Source organism: Cryptococcus depauperatus, chromosome 4 (assembly GCF_001720195.1).
Source record: "Cryptococcus depauperatus CBS 7841 chromosome 4, complete sequence".
Taxonomy (NCBI): Eukaryota; Fungi; Basidiomycota; class Tremellomycetes; order Tremellales; family Cryptococcaceae; genus Cryptococcus; species Cryptococcus depauperatus.
In genome coordinates this window covers 120612-135748 of record NC_089471.1, presented here as the reverse complement: position 1 = coordinate 135748, position 15137 = coordinate 120612, and the positions used below count along the sequence as shown (strand labels likewise).

The window sequence follows — 15137 nt, the reverse complement described above, 5'->3', positions numbered from 1 at the left end:
TAAATGTATGTGAGTTTACAACTTTTTATTCTCAGAGAGCGTAGATTGAAAAGAAGTATTGGAAATGACGTCATAGAGTTGTCGACTCCACGTTCAGTTTTTATTGTTGCCGAAACGTTCCCCCTATTTAAAAAATAAAAAATAATCAAGAGTTTAGCTTGAAACACAGAAAGAATTACTTTCCTTGAAATGTTTCCAACAGCTTGATTTTGTTAACTGAAGACGACTTGAATGAGGCGATATATGGCAAGGCCATGAGGATGCACTCAAGATATGAATCTTCAAGGACCCGCTCGGTCATGTCGTACATACTAGTACTTGCATATTGTCATTCTCAAACTTGATGCCATCTTTTAATCCACTTGCGTAGTATGGTCACTTTGACTTTCAATCAACCTACTCGGGTCCGTCAATGATACACTTGATGACCCCTTTCCCATCCCGTCCACGGCCGGCCTTGGTGCATTCAAAGGCTTCTTTGGCATCTTCAAATTTGAATCTCTGAGTCACCAACGGTTTCAAATCAATCAGGCCTCGCTCGACAAGAGAGATGGCAAGAGGGTAATCGCCTGCACCGTATCGGAATGATCCAACCACACGAAGCTGCTTGGCAATGACATGGAAGAGAGGAATGGGAACGGTGGTTGCAGCTCCCATACCCACTTGAACGTACGTTCCTCTACGTACCAGGTTAGTTGGTCAAACTGGGAAATGGATATGGACATACGCGGGTCTCAAAACGGAGACGCCGATAGCAACACAGGAAGGCGCGCCAGAGGCCTCGATAGCGAGGTCGACAGCGCCTTTGCCACGTTCAGGAATAGAAAGTGTCTGACGCAGCTCCTCTGTGACCCGCACGGCATAAGCTTCTCCGCTCTCGTCTTGATTTCTCGGCCCCTGTTGATCCAGCATGGTAAGAAGCAAACCAACAAGAACAAGTCACACCTACAGGGATAAAATAGTCATTCGCGGCGTACGACTTGGCAAACTTTAGCCTTTCCTCGTTTATGTCGACGGCAATGACTCTCCTAGCCCCGAGAGCCTTGGCTACAGCCATACACAAGAGGCCAACAGGTCCTGCTCCAAATACAGCGACGGTCTGGTCAGACTTGCAACCACCAAGGTTGGCGACAGAGTGGATGCCGACAGCGAGAGGTTCCATCATAGCGCCATCCTCAAATGAGACCGAGTCGGGCAGAGGGTACACCAAATCCGCCGGCAGGACATAATAGCGGCAAAGCGTGCCATAAATCGTGGGCGGAGTGGCCGCAAACTTCATGTTGGGGCAGAGCTGCAGCAAAGTTGACAAAACATCCACTCTCCAATAGGCGACTTACCTCATACAACCCAATCTTACACTGGGAACAAGACCTGCAGCAAGCTCCGGGTTCCATGGCGACTCTGTTCCCTACCTGTAAACCTTGGCTCTCTCCCACGGCAGACCCTAGCTTGACAATGATACCAGAAGATTCATGGCCAAGGCACATGGGCTCTTTGAGGATAAACGATCCAATACGGCCATGTTGAAGATAATGGACATCAGAACCGCAGATGCCTGTTTTGACGATTTTGACGAGGACGTGATCAGCGGGCACATCTGGTACTGGCCTCTGTATATCCTTGTAAGTTTCTGATAAACCAATGAGTCCACACATACATTTTCAAACTTAACATCCTCGATGCCATGGAGAACAAAGCTAGGATTATCTTTTTTGATTTCCAAACTCATCTTGAAAGATCAAGTAGAAAGAAAGAATGAAAAAAAGAGTTGTGAAATGCAAAACGCTTTATAGCGACGCATTGGAGAGCGCCGGTTAAATGCGCCGAAGAGATCCGAAGCTGTCAGCCTTTGCTCTACTTCTTGCTGCATGCCACGCTCTGTCGCTGCCCAATCCTAGTCAAACAGACAGCGCTCTTTCGAACTGTGCTGTCTGCCAGAGTCCATCTTGAGTTGTTCAAGGGAGATAAATAAAAATAAAAAAGGAAAAGTTGTAAAAGTCAAAAGAATTCTTAAAAATAAATGTTAAGGCTAATTATCAACTGTTGATATCAACTTTCCCACGGTGGGTGCGACGCGATTTTATCTTTATTTTCAATCTAATCTTGTTCATAAAACCAACAACAACAATGATAAAAGATTAAAATGAGTAATCCCATCAAAACATCTCTGCCCAATGTTTCTTCCCCTTCGCCATGGGACTCTTCTCCTGCTCCTACTAATCTTCCACTTCCCAACATCTCATTCTCGTCAGAGGGACAAGGCTTGGCTGGTCCAGAATCGTCGACAGCAAGTATACAAAAAGTCGTTCGAGAGGATGTAGAGAAGAGGGAATTTGCGAGGATGGGAGTGGCTGTTGCAGGAAGTGGTGATGGCCTAGGGGTTGGCGAAGAGTGCTTTCAATGGATAGATGTACCTAGTGTCAAGAGTAAGTCTTTGTCGTTTTGGTTTTAAAGAGCTGATCATCACAGACTTTAGATATACGCCTTGTGCATTATCCGACACACCCTCTCCGCATCCATCTTTCCCGTTCTATCGAACAATTCCTTATCCGCCTCCTATTCCTCCTGTACATCTTTCGCTGCTTGATCGCTCAGCCTTTTTACGAATGTCTCCGTCTCTCCTCACAGTTTATAACGAGAAGGGCTTTCGCTCATGTCGCACAAACGTGTCTATTCGAGAGGGAGCGTGGTATTATGAAGTAAGGGTTGAGCATGGTGATGGAAATAGAGGCGAGGGTCGCGGAAGCGCAGGGGAGGGTGGTAATCCTCACGTGAGACTGGGATGGGGACGCCGGGAAGCCAATCTCGATACACCCGTAGGTTGCGATGCTTACTCGTACGCCATTCGGGACGTCAATGGGGAAAAAGTTCACCTCTCAAGGCCTAAAAGTTATGCTGGTATGCCCTTCAAAACAGGTGATGTGGTAGGATGCTTGATATCTCTGCCGCCTCGACCTTCTCCAGACAACTTTCCAAAAAACCATCCAGCGAGGATCAAGCGACAAAGAAGGCCGTTCAATTACAAAGGCCAAGCATATTTTGAAAGCGCAGAGTATTCTTCATGTAAAGAAATGGATGTGTTGATCGATAGAGATGGCAAGTTGGCAGCTGAATTGGCTACTCAGTCAGGTCAAGACCAATCTAATGAGGGACCAAAAGGAGTAAGAAAAGGGGCGACTACGAAAAATACAAAGAAAGGGAGAAAGCAGCCCAATAAACCACCCGATTCAATTGACCGAACACTTGGAAAACTCTCCGGTTCTTTCGTTTCGTTCACCATCAATGGCCAATACTTTGGCTCCGCATTTGAAGACCTATACGACTTTACTCCTCTACCCTCCATCCCAGGCTCAGCCCATGGCTCCAGTAAGAAACATACAAATGGAGACGTCCAGCATGATGACGGTACGTTGGGATATTATCCGATGATATCATGCTTTGGCCGGGCAAAAGCCACCTGCAATTTCGGCCCTAGTTTTGCTTATCCTCCTCCATTCGGTGCCAGACCTATGTATGAACGCTGGGAAGAATTTAGGAAAGAAGAACGGAGACAAGACGAGTTTGATGAGATTGAAGACTCCAAAAAGCTGCAAGCGATATTAGACACTGAGAAGAAGATGCCTCCCAAAGTAAAGTTAAAGCCCTCAAATACAACCTCAAAGAAATTCTCAAAACGAAAGCGCGATGTGCGTGATGGCACAGACTATAGTACCCCTGGACCCGATAATAGGGGATTGACGACTACTCCCGCACCAGAAGCGCCCTTAACAGATTTCGATGCAAAACCTGAGAGGGATGAATGGGAAAATCCACGAGATAGAAGTGAATCTGTATCTTCTACATATCTGTTCAATACGTGGGGTTTAGCAAACGCTGAAAAAGTTATAGACCAGAATGAAAGCGACCAAGCACATGAGCAAGACGGAACAGAGCATAGGGAGGAAGGAGAGGATATAGAGCGAACCCCAGACAAACCAAGTGCTACTTTATATCACGACGCTGATACTAGAGAGCATCAAAATGAAGAAATGAAAAGTGAAGGGAGTCTTGAGGGTGTTCAATGGTAAATTGAGTAAGAATATATGCATTCTGCTGCTCTGCTCTAGGCATTCAAACTATCTGACTGAAAGCGATTCTGACCACAATTCCGTCTTTCTGCATAGCCCGAAATAGTGACACATGCTACTTTCAAGTCAAGTTGGCAGTGAAACGAAAAGTACATGTCAAAATTGACGCAAAAAGAAACTTCAGCACCCAGGATTCCCGGGTGGTCCCCCACCCCGGTACTAATTGGGCGCTTCCGGGCTTAACTTCAACGATCGAACGAGTGTTGGTGCGTTACCGGAGCTGTGGCCGAAGATAGTTCCGCTCTACTATGTACATATATCATTTGGCGATAAGAATCTAGACTTAGAAGATCCATGTCACAACCGTATAAATGTGAGAAGTCAACAGTTCATACAGTGGTCTGAGTCTGTGCTTGTTTTCTACATACCCATCCTTTTGGATCTGCCATGATTACTATATAGAATATCAGTTCATGTCTCTCGTCAACAAGATAATTGTGTTTGATGAGTTTCTAGTGTCAGTCTTCTGGAAAGGTATTAATAATTGAGTCTACAACAGCCGCGGATGTTAACTCAGTGTACTAATTCATTGCTTGATTTGAAAGATGAATGTAAGTCTCTTTGCAGCCCATAAAAAGAGATTGAACCATAATGCTGCATATGAGTCATGTTCCACCTGACGTCTTAATGTTAGATGCACCTGGCTTTCGAAGCTCATTTTTTCTTCAAGACCAGAACGAGTAAATCACCCTCATCCAGATTAACACTCGCCAAAGTGCTGCTGTTACTCATAGGCTTCCCATTGTAATCGATCCTCATTCTACTGATTGGGAGATCTGCATCCACAACTCTTTTGATCCTTTCTCGCATAGTTGAGAAGAGAGTTGATACTGAGAGATCTGGAATGGTGATGATAGAGCCATCAAGTTTCCATTCTGGTTTTTCAGGCATGCTGGGGAGTTGGACAGAGAGAGAAATAGGTGCAGGGTGAAGGGATGTCCAATCAATTTCTGAGTATAGCTGGCCATATGGAAGCTTTTCAATACGAGGTCTTTTGATAGCGGGAGCGGCATCTACATTCTCATCTCGAGGGTGTACTTGGCCAGCAACAGGAGGAGTACCACTTCCTGAACCTAGTGTACCCATGGCAGCAAGTCTAGCTGGGTGAATGCTTGGTCCCAAAGAAGTGCCTGCGGCAGGACTGGCTCCAAATGCTTGAGGGTCATATGGAGCAGATATGTATTCTTTGGTTGTAGGACCAGTAGGAGCCGCAGATATCGTAGCACCCTGGTATGCGGTACCACCCCCCGGAGTTGTCAAGCCGGCTGCCATGGGCGTTGGTACATGTGCCTGGATGCCTGGGCCTAATTGAGGACCTGGCCCTTGTTGAACTGTATCGGTGAGACCAATACGTGAGTGCATCTGCTTGATCTGATTATCCAGATTAAACTGGCTTTGGAATTGCTCAGCGGTCTTCTGCGCGGAAGCTGTGTGACCGTCCCACACAATCTTTTCCCTCTCCCTTCGTTTTTGCTTTTCTTCTTCTTCTCGACGCTTCCTAACTTGCTCGTCAGTCTCGTCTCCAAAGATATCGGTTCGTGCTGATGCAAGGTTTTTGAGAGATGTAACGATGTCTGCACCCTGTTGAAGCTGCTGAGCCTGTGCGCGACGAAGTTCAAGTTGCTTCTTTTGTTCTTTCCACTTGGGATCGAGAAGCTCAATACGCATATGCTCGGATAGCTCATCCTCAGGAATCGATTGACCACAATTAGGGCAGACGGCAGTGGCCACGGCGTTGGTTCTTTGAATACCTGTCATGGTATTAGTTGATATTGTTGAAAACGTAAAAGTGCTTACCCTTGGAGACGTAATCTTTTTTGATTTTGATACCTCTCTGCTCCATTGCAGCTCGCTGAACTTCCCTTGCACGGGCCTGTTCCTGTTCAGCTTTGATTCTTTGCAACCTTGCCTCCTCCTCCTCTTCGTCTTCTTCAATTTGCATTTCTTCCTCTGGAATGATAGCTCTGCCTGCTGGCCCTGCACCAGTTTCTTCCATCACCATCGCTGCCATTCTCTTCTCAGCCATAGACATGGACTTAAGTTTGTCGACAGAAGTTGGAGGAGGAAGTTCCAATTGCTCATCAGTCTGCGTAAATTCAATGGTCTCGACAACCACAAAGTCTTGCCAATCAATTGCTGCAAAGGCTTGCGCCTCTTCCTCCTCCTCCTTGGCTTTCGCATTCTCCCTCAGTCTTCTTCCCTTTTCCCATTCAGCTCGATTTTGAGCCTCAGTTAATGTCTTCCACTTGATCTCGGGATCATTTACTGCCTTTACTAAATCATTTACCACGCCAGGAGGAGGTTGCATGATTTTCTGATATGATTCAACCATACGGTTGTAGTAGCCATAAAGGGAGTGAGTAGGACGGAGAAAATCAAATTGATAGTTACGACCTTCTTTTATAGAGAGAGAGGAGAGGAAAGAACGACCACGACGGGCGTGAAAAAGAGCTGTGAGCCGGAGGATATCTCTACAGAGAAAAATTAGCACGATTAGAAATAAAACCTCTTAACGCACAAGTCCATAGCAGTCACACCAGGTAGATCAACTTTGTATTCCCAAGCTTTTGGCTCAGGCGCTCTAGGTCCTTCATCCTTCTTGACTTCCTGCTTGACCTCTTGTGGTTTAACAATCCCATTGGCGGCATCATCGGCATCCTCTTTTGACTTTACAATCATATAGCGATAGTACTGGTGGTAGGGATCGGCATCATTCAAGAAAGCAAACTTTGGGTCAGTTTTCTGATGTTCCCGGATTTTCTCTTCAAGCAATAATGGGGTAGGAGATTTGGAAATATGAAGAGCAGTCTTGTCAACAATGGCTGCATCTATGTCAGTTTTATCGGCCTTTAGTCCATCACTCACTTCTGATCTCTTTTGATGGGTAGATGATGCCCTCTTTGAGTTTGTCGCTGGCCTTGGGTGGTTTCCATTCCACTTCATCAACATCCTCAAACCCAGCCATCCCGTTGCCATTGGCGCTCGTGTTTCGGAGCTCGTCCGCACCGGCATAGGTATTGACTGGTCTAGGAAGGTTGAGCGTCGACATTGTCAAATGCCAATATTAAATGTTTTTAATCACAGCCTAGATTTTTACGAAAATGACAAGAGATTGCAAAGTGAAGGCTCATTTAAAGTTAATTTAATTAGCTCAAAGGCGACTGTTTTGTTTTTCTTTTGATTCCGCTTTCAATCAACAAAACAGAAATAACATAATATTATTTTCGCTTTTCATAAACATTCTGGATAGCGTACACAAGAAATGTCCCAAGTGTTGAATGGTGAGTCTCAAAGCAAGAGAGCTGGAGGAAAGCCACTTCCAGGTATAAGTCAAGGCAACAAGGAAGCTCCAAAATATAGCAATCAACAGACCCCGCCAGAATACAACCAGAGAGTGTCTATACTGTCTCCTCAATCTACGCAGAGGCCAATCTATCCTCAGCCTAAGAGTGAATACAAGGCACAACAAGGTCCTTATCCTCAGTCGATGTCTCGAGGAGCACCCAGTCATGGCCAGGGTCAAGCCCCACCGCAACTTCGTGAGACTTCAAGAACAAACATTCGATCAAGCATGCTCCCTCCTCCTCAGCCAGGTGCCAAGGTAACGAGAGAAGGAAACGATTGGCAAAGGGCTGGCAAGGCCAGCAGTGGTGGAAAGGCAGATGAAGTCGAAGCTAAATTCAATCATTTGCTTGTATGTCATGTCACTCGCACTGTGAACGATATAGCTCAATATTGCTACAGGATTCGCTGCAGGTACCAGAGACAGTTCGAGAGAAATTTGCGACTGTCTCAAGGGATGTCAAATCTTCTATTCTCAGCTCAACTCTCAACTCAAACCCCACTATACTTTCATCTCTCGGCTTACCTACCACCACTTCTCCAAAAGCTCGAAAGAGAATATCTGCCCCTCTTCTTCGCAAAACAAAATCTTCGGGCGAACTAAAAGGTCAACCTGGAATTGGAGGAACCTACAATGTGGGTAAAGAAGGTTTCCTCATCGTTGCTAGTCCAAGATCAGGTGGCGAGGCCAATATACCCTCTTCTGGTTTGTCAGGCCTTAATACCAGGGGACAATCGGTTGACCTTGGTCGGCCTGCTCCTTCTCCATCATCTCGTCCTTCTTCCCGTCTGTTTGCTCCTTCATCGCTTTCAAGATCCACTGGCGCTAAAGGCCTTGGTATTGCTATGGGTGGCCAAGGCGAACAGCCTTCTTCTTTCCTTCAATGGCTTGCCGCTCATAAGGGCACTGATTTGAACATGGACGTGTTAAAGTGCAAAAAGCTGAGAATGTTGCTGAGGCATGAGAGCACTGATTGGGTGGGCGCCTTTATAGAAGGTGGCGGATACAGCTTGATTTTGGACCGGTTGCAAGAGCTATTGGACATTGAGTGGAGGTAAGAAATGAACCTTTTGCTAGGATATGGATTTGACATGAGATTAGGGAAGAACAGCACGACGACCAAATGTTGTACGAGATTTTGAGATGTGTCAAAGCTCTTTCGACTTCCGAGGTATGTCCACTTACATGCAAATGCCAAGCTTACGTTATGATAGATTGGGAAGACAGCACTGCGCAAACACTTTCCTCGTCCTTTCTCGGCACTCTCTAGTCTTCTCTTCTCGGAGAAAAAACCTGGTGATCTTGCTACTCGTCAGCTCATTGTCGAACTTTGGTACTTTTTGTTTGATCTTTTCCCTCCTCCTTCTCGACCTTCATCTATCCATCTCGGCCCTCAAAGACCATCCCAAGTCGAACTCACTGCATTTGTTCGCACCCTGCTCGTTCCAGATCATCCAGACCCAACCAAGGAGCAACACGAGTTTGTTACTCAAGCACACAGACCCAGAGTGTTTAAAGCATGGGTAGGAGAACTGAGCGATATCTGTAGAGATTATTTCTGGATCATGTGTCATGCCAGTAATACTCTTTGGGCATTGGATCAAGTAGATGAGAGCTTGGTAGAAAAACCTGTTGCGCCAGGTGGGGCTACCGGAGGGGTTGAGTTTGAAGCTATGAACTATGTCGTATGTTCTTATTGACATTGACCTCTCTGGTTGCTAATTGTGGTAATCTCTTGATACAGATTATTCATTTCAAACTACTCAATGCGTTCGCAAAAAGATTAGCTGTTGAAAACCCGGAAAAAGCAAGACAATTACATTATGACTTGATGGCATCTGGAATGGATCGAATCTTGGTGGTATGTTTTCAAATCATATATCCCAGGCATGGGATTGACAAACAATTAGACATTTCGAAAAGCCTCTACGACGTATTATCCCACTGTCCATCTCGAGCTCGCTCGCTATATTGCTCTCCTTAAACATGTTTCTCCTAATGGCAAATTGCCATATCTGATTAACAAGATGGTTGGGCCGCCTCCAGGAGAGGTTCGTAGAACGGGAAGGGGAGACTGGTTAAGAGTGTCCTGCGGTGTAATTGGAGGAAACTAATTCCCAAGCTCTCGAAACTGGTGGGGGGTGAGGGCGGGCTGATAGAGTATGGGACTATTGGGAAATTGTAACAGTTGGACATAATTGCATCATATACCTCTTAAGCTTGACCCGCCGGATAGGAAATATACCTTTCTGTTCTTTGTACCTGCTTCTCAATTCGTACGATTGATGTCGTTCCTGCGTAGTGTAAGAAACAAGGTGCATGTACAAATGTGACAAGATGCCTGATAACATTGAATCAGTCAATAGCTTTACACGTTCTTGCTGTTGTTGCCAAAATACGTCAGGTTGTATGCTTCCACTGTCGTGAATCCCTTGCAGTCATTCGTCCAACTTTCTATCTCCAAATCAATCAGAGATGATGGTTAACCTCTTCAAGGTATACGCCCTTTTGGCTAGGCATGTTGAGCCATGTCTCAAAAGACTTGAAAAATCAGTTGAAATAAACTCTGTAATATGATATTGTTGACAGACTCATTACGGGCAACACCCAGAACTATAATGTCTTCAACCAACGCTGGAACATCAAGATACTAGTTGAGGATTAGTCCTTCATGTTAATGAAGATTTGTCCATGCCTATCTATGAGTCAAAGAAAGAAACGCTTTGGTAGCCGTTTTAGAGTAAATTGACGCCTTGAATGCTTGATGTGGTTGTCCTTGTAATGTACAATAAGTTTAGCAAAGACAAAAGTTATTGCCAGCAACCTCATAGTCATGGTTATGAACACAGCAAATGTGAGGCCATGCATTGAGGTCGTCCCCTCCCAATCTAGTGCTTCAGATCTTCTTTGAACCACTGTCGATCCACTTCATTTTGCGTCTCCTTCATCCTTGTTTCTTCCAAATAGCTCAAGCTTAATGACTCAAGAATTTTCTTCCTTTCATCAATCTTCTGATCAACATCTTTCTCGCATTCCTGCCACCCTTCAATCTTGCCAAAAACCCATGTTTATTCTTTCTTTTCCTCTGCGAGGGTTGGTAAAACGTTCCCATCGTCACGAATCTCAATACCCCCAATGGTGATGTAATGGCTGTTGAATTAAAGGCGGGAAGAATATGTGAAGTGGGTTTAAGTGAAAAGTACGGTGTCCGTCTTGAAATGACAGTACGGGTGAGATTGAGTATAGATGTAGGGGCTGAAATGGTAGCCGGTGGTACACAGGTGGCGACCATGGTGCGAGGAGGGAATGGAAAAGCAACTCTGGGAAGACGAGGCATAGTGTAAATATATATTTTTTGTTAAATTGTTGTAGTTGAAAAAGAAAAAGAAACAAAAAATGTGGAAGAAAAAGAAGAAAAAAAGCCAAACTTAATTACGCTTAATTAATAAATAATAAAATGTTTAGAAACTACTTTTCTGGTTCATTCACTACTTTTATTCGCGATAATCAAGAATATTCAATTTAAAAAAAAGAAATCATGTCTACATCCAACTCGTCAAATATCCCCGTCCCAAATGCAGCTGGCATCATCACTGTACCGCCGCCTCCCTCTACGTCTCGTGAACAACGCATAGCGACCCATTCCCACATTAAAGGCCTCGGTCTCGCCGATGATGGCACTGCCATGGCATCCTCCCAAGGCTTTATAGGACAAAATCTTGCTCGTGAAGCATTGGGTCTGCATCTATCGCTACTCAGAGGAGGGAAATACAGTGGGAGACCGTTGTTGTTGGTTGGGCCACCTGGAACAGGAAAAACCGCTCTCGCACTGGCTTTGAGTCAAGAGCTGGGAAGTAAAGTTCCGTTTTGTGCTATGGTTGGGAGCGAAGTGTATAGCGGAGAAGTTAAAAAGACAGAAGTGCTGGGCTCTTGTTTCCGAAGCGCAATTGGTGAGTGCTCGTTGGAAAGTTTAGTTAAAACTAATGGAGAAACACAGGGTTGAGAATCAAAGAAACCAAGGAGGTGTTTGAAGGCGAAGTGACCGAACTTACTCCTTCAGAAGCAGAAAATCCTCTTTCTGGGTATGGCAAGACTATCTCACATGTTATTGTCGGTCTCAAAACCGTCAAAGGGACAAAACAACTTCGTCTTGATCCCTCAGTCTATGAAGCCATTCAAAGGGAACGTGTCGTTGTTGGTGATGTAATATACATTGAAGCCAACAGTGGCGCAGTCAAGCGAGTCGGTCGATCGGATGCATATGCATCAGAGTATGATTTGGAAGCAGAGGAGTATGTACCTCTTCCCAAAGGGGATGTTCACAAACGCAAACAAATCGTGCAAGATGTCACGTTAAATGACCTTGACCAAGCAAACGCGAGACCCACAGGAGGGCAAGACATCATGTCAGTAATGGGTCAGCTTGTCAAGAGCGGAAGGACAGAGGTGACAGACAAGCTGAGGCGAGAAGTCAACAAGGTTGTAGATAAATATATTGAACAAGGAGTGGCAGAATTGGTGCCAGGTGTCTTGTTTATTGATGAGGCAAGTCTCTACCGCTTGATAAGCTGTTTGATTTATGAGCTGATCATCAACATAGGTGCATATGCTTGACATGGAATGCTTCACTTACTTGAACCGTGCCCTCGAATCCCCTCTTTCCCCTTATGTTGTCCTTGCTTCCAACAGAGGCATCTCCACTATTCGTGGTACTGAATATGATGGGCCATCTTCTTCTGGCGTGAGATCCCCTCACGGCCTTCCGATTGACTTGCTCGATAGGTGTATGATTGTCAAGACTCAATTGTACAATCGTGACGAGATTCGAAAGATTTTGGAGCTGAGAACGAGAATTGAATCCATCAATCTTACACCTGAAGCGCTCGACAGACTGGCCGATGAAGGTGAAAATTCTTCTCTTCGATATGCTCTGCAACTCCTGACCCCTGCGGGTATCATTGCAAAGAATCGCGGAAAAGGTGAGGTTTGTGTCCAAGATGTGGAGGGACTCGGTGAATTGTTTTTGGATGCGAAGCGGAGTGCAAGTGCTTTGCGAGGGATGGAGGATTTTGAGAAACGATATTAGTCGTAGATTAATGTAGACGGCTTCAAGGTGGTGTATAGTCATGCATTATCATCGTCATCGGGCTCATCTAGTCATGATTTACAAGGCTCAGTATATAGATTTTCCAACAAAAGATCCCATTCTATTTTAGCGTATAACTACTTTTCGTTTATGATATCTCTAGCTCTCATGCGTCCTCTCACCTCACTCTCGCTCTCTTCGCCTTCGCCTCTCCTCTTTCTTTCTCCAGAATCTCCGCCTTTGTCATCGACCTCACTATTCTTGCGAGCTGACGTGGAAGCGTAGGCTTGCTGAGATTCAGATTGAGAGGCAAGTTCCGAAGCTTCGTCGATTGTTTTGTCAATATCAATCTTCTCTCCTTTCGTATTTTTATTTTCTTGGTTATCTTTATGATCATTATTCAAATTTTGCCTCTTAGCTTCAATTTCCATTCCAACAGTTTTCGTCTTTTCGTTTCCTTTGTCGAGCCCTTCCAATCCTTCCAGCTCTCCCTTCCACTCGATATCGTAATCCCGCGCGATGCGTTCAACCTCTTTACGAAGTTCTTTGGCTTCCGCTACAAGTTCGGTCCAATGTTCGAGATTAAGTCCTGCCTTAGCATATAATCGACGTTGACGAGCAGAAATGGAAAGGTCGAGAAGAGAGGAATAAGACACTTCGCGGTTGTGATAACTTGATTCGACAACGTCAACAGGATCGAGCATGATTGAAGACGAGTACCTACATAAGGAAAGCAGCGGACGACAGCAATGCGGCGAAACCGGTAGCCCAAGTGACTGGTTCCATGATGTCCCATCCTGCATCTGTGAAAAAGGCTGACATGGAATTGTCAACTCATCTATGGCATCCATTGTAAGAGTTGATAGCTTACTGAATCGGATAACTGTGCCCCAGTAAAGAACACCACCACCAAGTGCCATGACAGCGAGACGTTGAGCACCTTTGTGTGCTGCAAGATCAATCCTGCAGACATCGATTAGCTCAAACTTGTTCAGTCGTGGGCATTCGCTCGCATACTCTTTCTTTTGTCGAGTCAATCTGTCCAAGTCTCTCGTCAACGTCAACAGCCTTTTCCTGATATAATGCGTCCTTGACGCAAACGAAGGAATGATTACTTCCAAGGTGATTTCGTCTGGTTCGAGCTCAAGTCGATCCGATCTCTCAAGACTTTTGGAGCTCCCCGTTGACTTTGGAGGGGTGATGACAATTTTAAACTTTTCGTTAAGACAGCTTTGCTTGATAAAATCCGACAAGTCTGTACTTTGTGACCATGTGACCTCCTGCCATCTTCCGTCCCCTTTACGCTCACGAAGGTACGGTCCACCTTCGTCTCGATCTGCCCAATCGCCCGAGTCTTGTGGCGGGTTTTCAGGATTGCGAAGCTGAGGAGAAACGTCTTTTTCGGTTCCTGTCAGAGCGAGGTAAGTAATGGACGAATGGGAGAATGGCGATGGGAGAGAGCCTGCAATAAGTCGTGAGAGATGGCTTAGAGGCTGGGAGGGGTGGAGCAAGAAGGCCGTCGGCCTCGACTTGAATCCTATACGTCCTTTTTTCTCGCCTTTAGAAGACTCTATTGGAGAAGGTAGAGGGATCACTAGTTTGAAAAGATGAGAGGTGGTAGGTGACAGACGACCAGACCATTCTCCACTGCCTCGTTCTGCTTCTTGCCCAGCATAAGGTGTTTGCGTTGGGTTGAAGTCCGATTCAGGGAAGGCAGATGATATGAATTGGGCATGAGAAACATCTGCAGCATTTTCTACCGACGTATGCGTAGAATTCTGCCCACCTGGAGCCGTTCTGTTAGCATGAACTTTCCTCGAACTGGAGGGCGAGCTGCTACTCGAACAGGCCCATTGCAGGCCATGTATGGATGATGGGAGGAATTTTGGTCTTGAGTATGCTCCAAGATATAGTTTGATTTGCTGCAAGACGAGACGCATTGTTTTTTTGAATAATAAACAGATTGAAGATGAAATAGAAAATAAAATAATACTTTGCCAGGAAGTGAAGCATATGACGTCATATCATTACTTGCTGGATTTCTGTAGGCGGGGGTCGCCGCTTTAGACTTTTAATAGACAATAAAAGTGGAAAAGTCAAGTATACGATTATTGATTAGTTGACTTTGATAGTACATAGGTTTTGAAAAGTTGAAAATTCCCAAGTATCTAATGTTCTAGACTCTGGTCTTTGGGTGGTGCCTGGCCTGGCAGAAGATATCTTCAAAATTCAGGAAATTACCCTACATATAACGTAACTATTTCTTTTTACCCGTTCCGATCCAGAATTTAAGTCGTCGGCTTTTTTCTTTTCTATCTGATTTTACTTTTTTAAACTTCTTTTCCATCTTGTCCGGCTGAAATCTTCGGTATAAATTATGACCATTGACGCCTCGTAAAGCAACTCAGCCATTATTTCTCGACAGGACAGCAGCCAAACATTCGGCCAGACTCACCGGCTCAGATCGTCATCTTTGCTGGGTTGTTCCCAGTTGATTCTGTATCGTCACATTCTTCACTTTGACGCTCGCTCAAAAACAATCAGCCAGGCTGATTGGCAGATATATTTGTAAGTTTTAGCT

At 45.1% G+C, this 15137-nt stretch overlaps 6 protein-coding genes and 1 non-coding gene across 7 annotated transcripts; 3 read left to right on the top strand and 4 right to left on the bottom strand.

The window, feature by feature from the left end:
• Nucleotides 1-396: 396 nt before the first annotated feature.
• Nucleotides 397-1729, bottom strand: L203_103313 (chlorophyll synthesis pathway protein BchC; the record flags this gene model as incomplete). The annotated part of the gene is made up of 5 exons (XM_066212715.1): nucleotides 397-679; nucleotides 728-897; nucleotides 950-1291; nucleotides 1338-1610; nucleotides 1658-1729. 5 exons carry the CDS (start codon nucleotides 1727-1729, stop codon nucleotides 397-399), a joined length of 1140 nt encoding a protein of 379 aa, XP_066068812.1.
• Nucleotides 1730-2143: 414 nt separating this feature from the next.
• On the top strand, nucleotides 2144-4067 carry L203_103312 (uncharacterized protein; the record flags this gene model as incomplete). Its single annotated transcript, XM_066212714.1, has 2 exons — nucleotides 2144-2426; nucleotides 2470-4067. 2 exons carry the CDS (start codon nucleotides 2144-2146, stop codon nucleotides 4065-4067), a joined length of 1881 nt encoding a protein of 626 aa, XP_066068811.1.
• Nucleotides 4068-4243: 176 nt separating this feature from the next.
• L203_103311 lies at nucleotides 4244-4358 on the bottom strand. The gene has a single exon (XR_010725531.1). It is a non-coding gene; the product is annotated as a 5S ribosomal RNA (ribosomal RNA).
• Nucleotides 4359-4781: 423 nt separating this feature from the next.
• Nucleotides 4782-7176, bottom strand: L203_103310 (uncharacterized protein; the record flags this gene model as incomplete). The annotated part of the gene is made up of 4 exons (XM_066212713.1): nucleotides 4782-5878; nucleotides 5925-6598; nucleotides 6646-6949; nucleotides 6993-7176. 4 exons carry the CDS (start codon nucleotides 7174-7176, stop codon nucleotides 4782-4784), a joined length of 2259 nt encoding a protein of 752 aa, XP_066068810.1.
• Nucleotides 7177-7389: 213 nt separating this feature from the next.
• On the top strand, nucleotides 7390-9584 carry L203_103309 (uncharacterized protein; the record flags this gene model as incomplete). The annotated part of the gene is made up of 6 exons (XM_066212712.1): nucleotides 7390-7821; nucleotides 7872-8524; nucleotides 8572-8641; nucleotides 8685-9155; nucleotides 9215-9331; nucleotides 9381-9584. The coding sequence occupies 6 exons, from the start codon at nucleotides 7390-7392 to the stop codon at nucleotides 9582-9584; spliced, it is 1947 nt and encodes a 648-aa protein (XP_066068809.1).
• A 1424-nt stretch (nucleotides 9585-11008) lies between these two features.
• L203_103308 (RuvB-like helicase 1) lies at nucleotides 11009-12556 on the top strand (the record flags this gene model as incomplete). Its single annotated transcript, XM_066212711.1, has 3 exons — nucleotides 11009-11420; nucleotides 11468-12015; nucleotides 12071-12556. 3 exons carry the CDS (start codon nucleotides 11009-11011, stop codon nucleotides 12554-12556), a joined length of 1446 nt encoding a protein of 481 aa, XP_066068808.1.
• Nucleotides 12557-12693: 137 nt separating this feature from the next.
• Nucleotides 12694-14496, bottom strand: L203_103307 (uncharacterized protein; the record flags this gene model as incomplete). The annotated part of the gene is made up of 4 exons (XM_066212710.1): nucleotides 12694-13228; nucleotides 13281-13371; nucleotides 13428-13519; nucleotides 13574-14496. The coding sequence occupies 4 exons, from the start codon at nucleotides 14494-14496 to the stop codon at nucleotides 12694-12696; spliced, it is 1641 nt and encodes a 546-aa protein (XP_066068807.1).
• Between the last annotated feature and the right edge of the window lie 641 nt (nucleotides 14497-15137).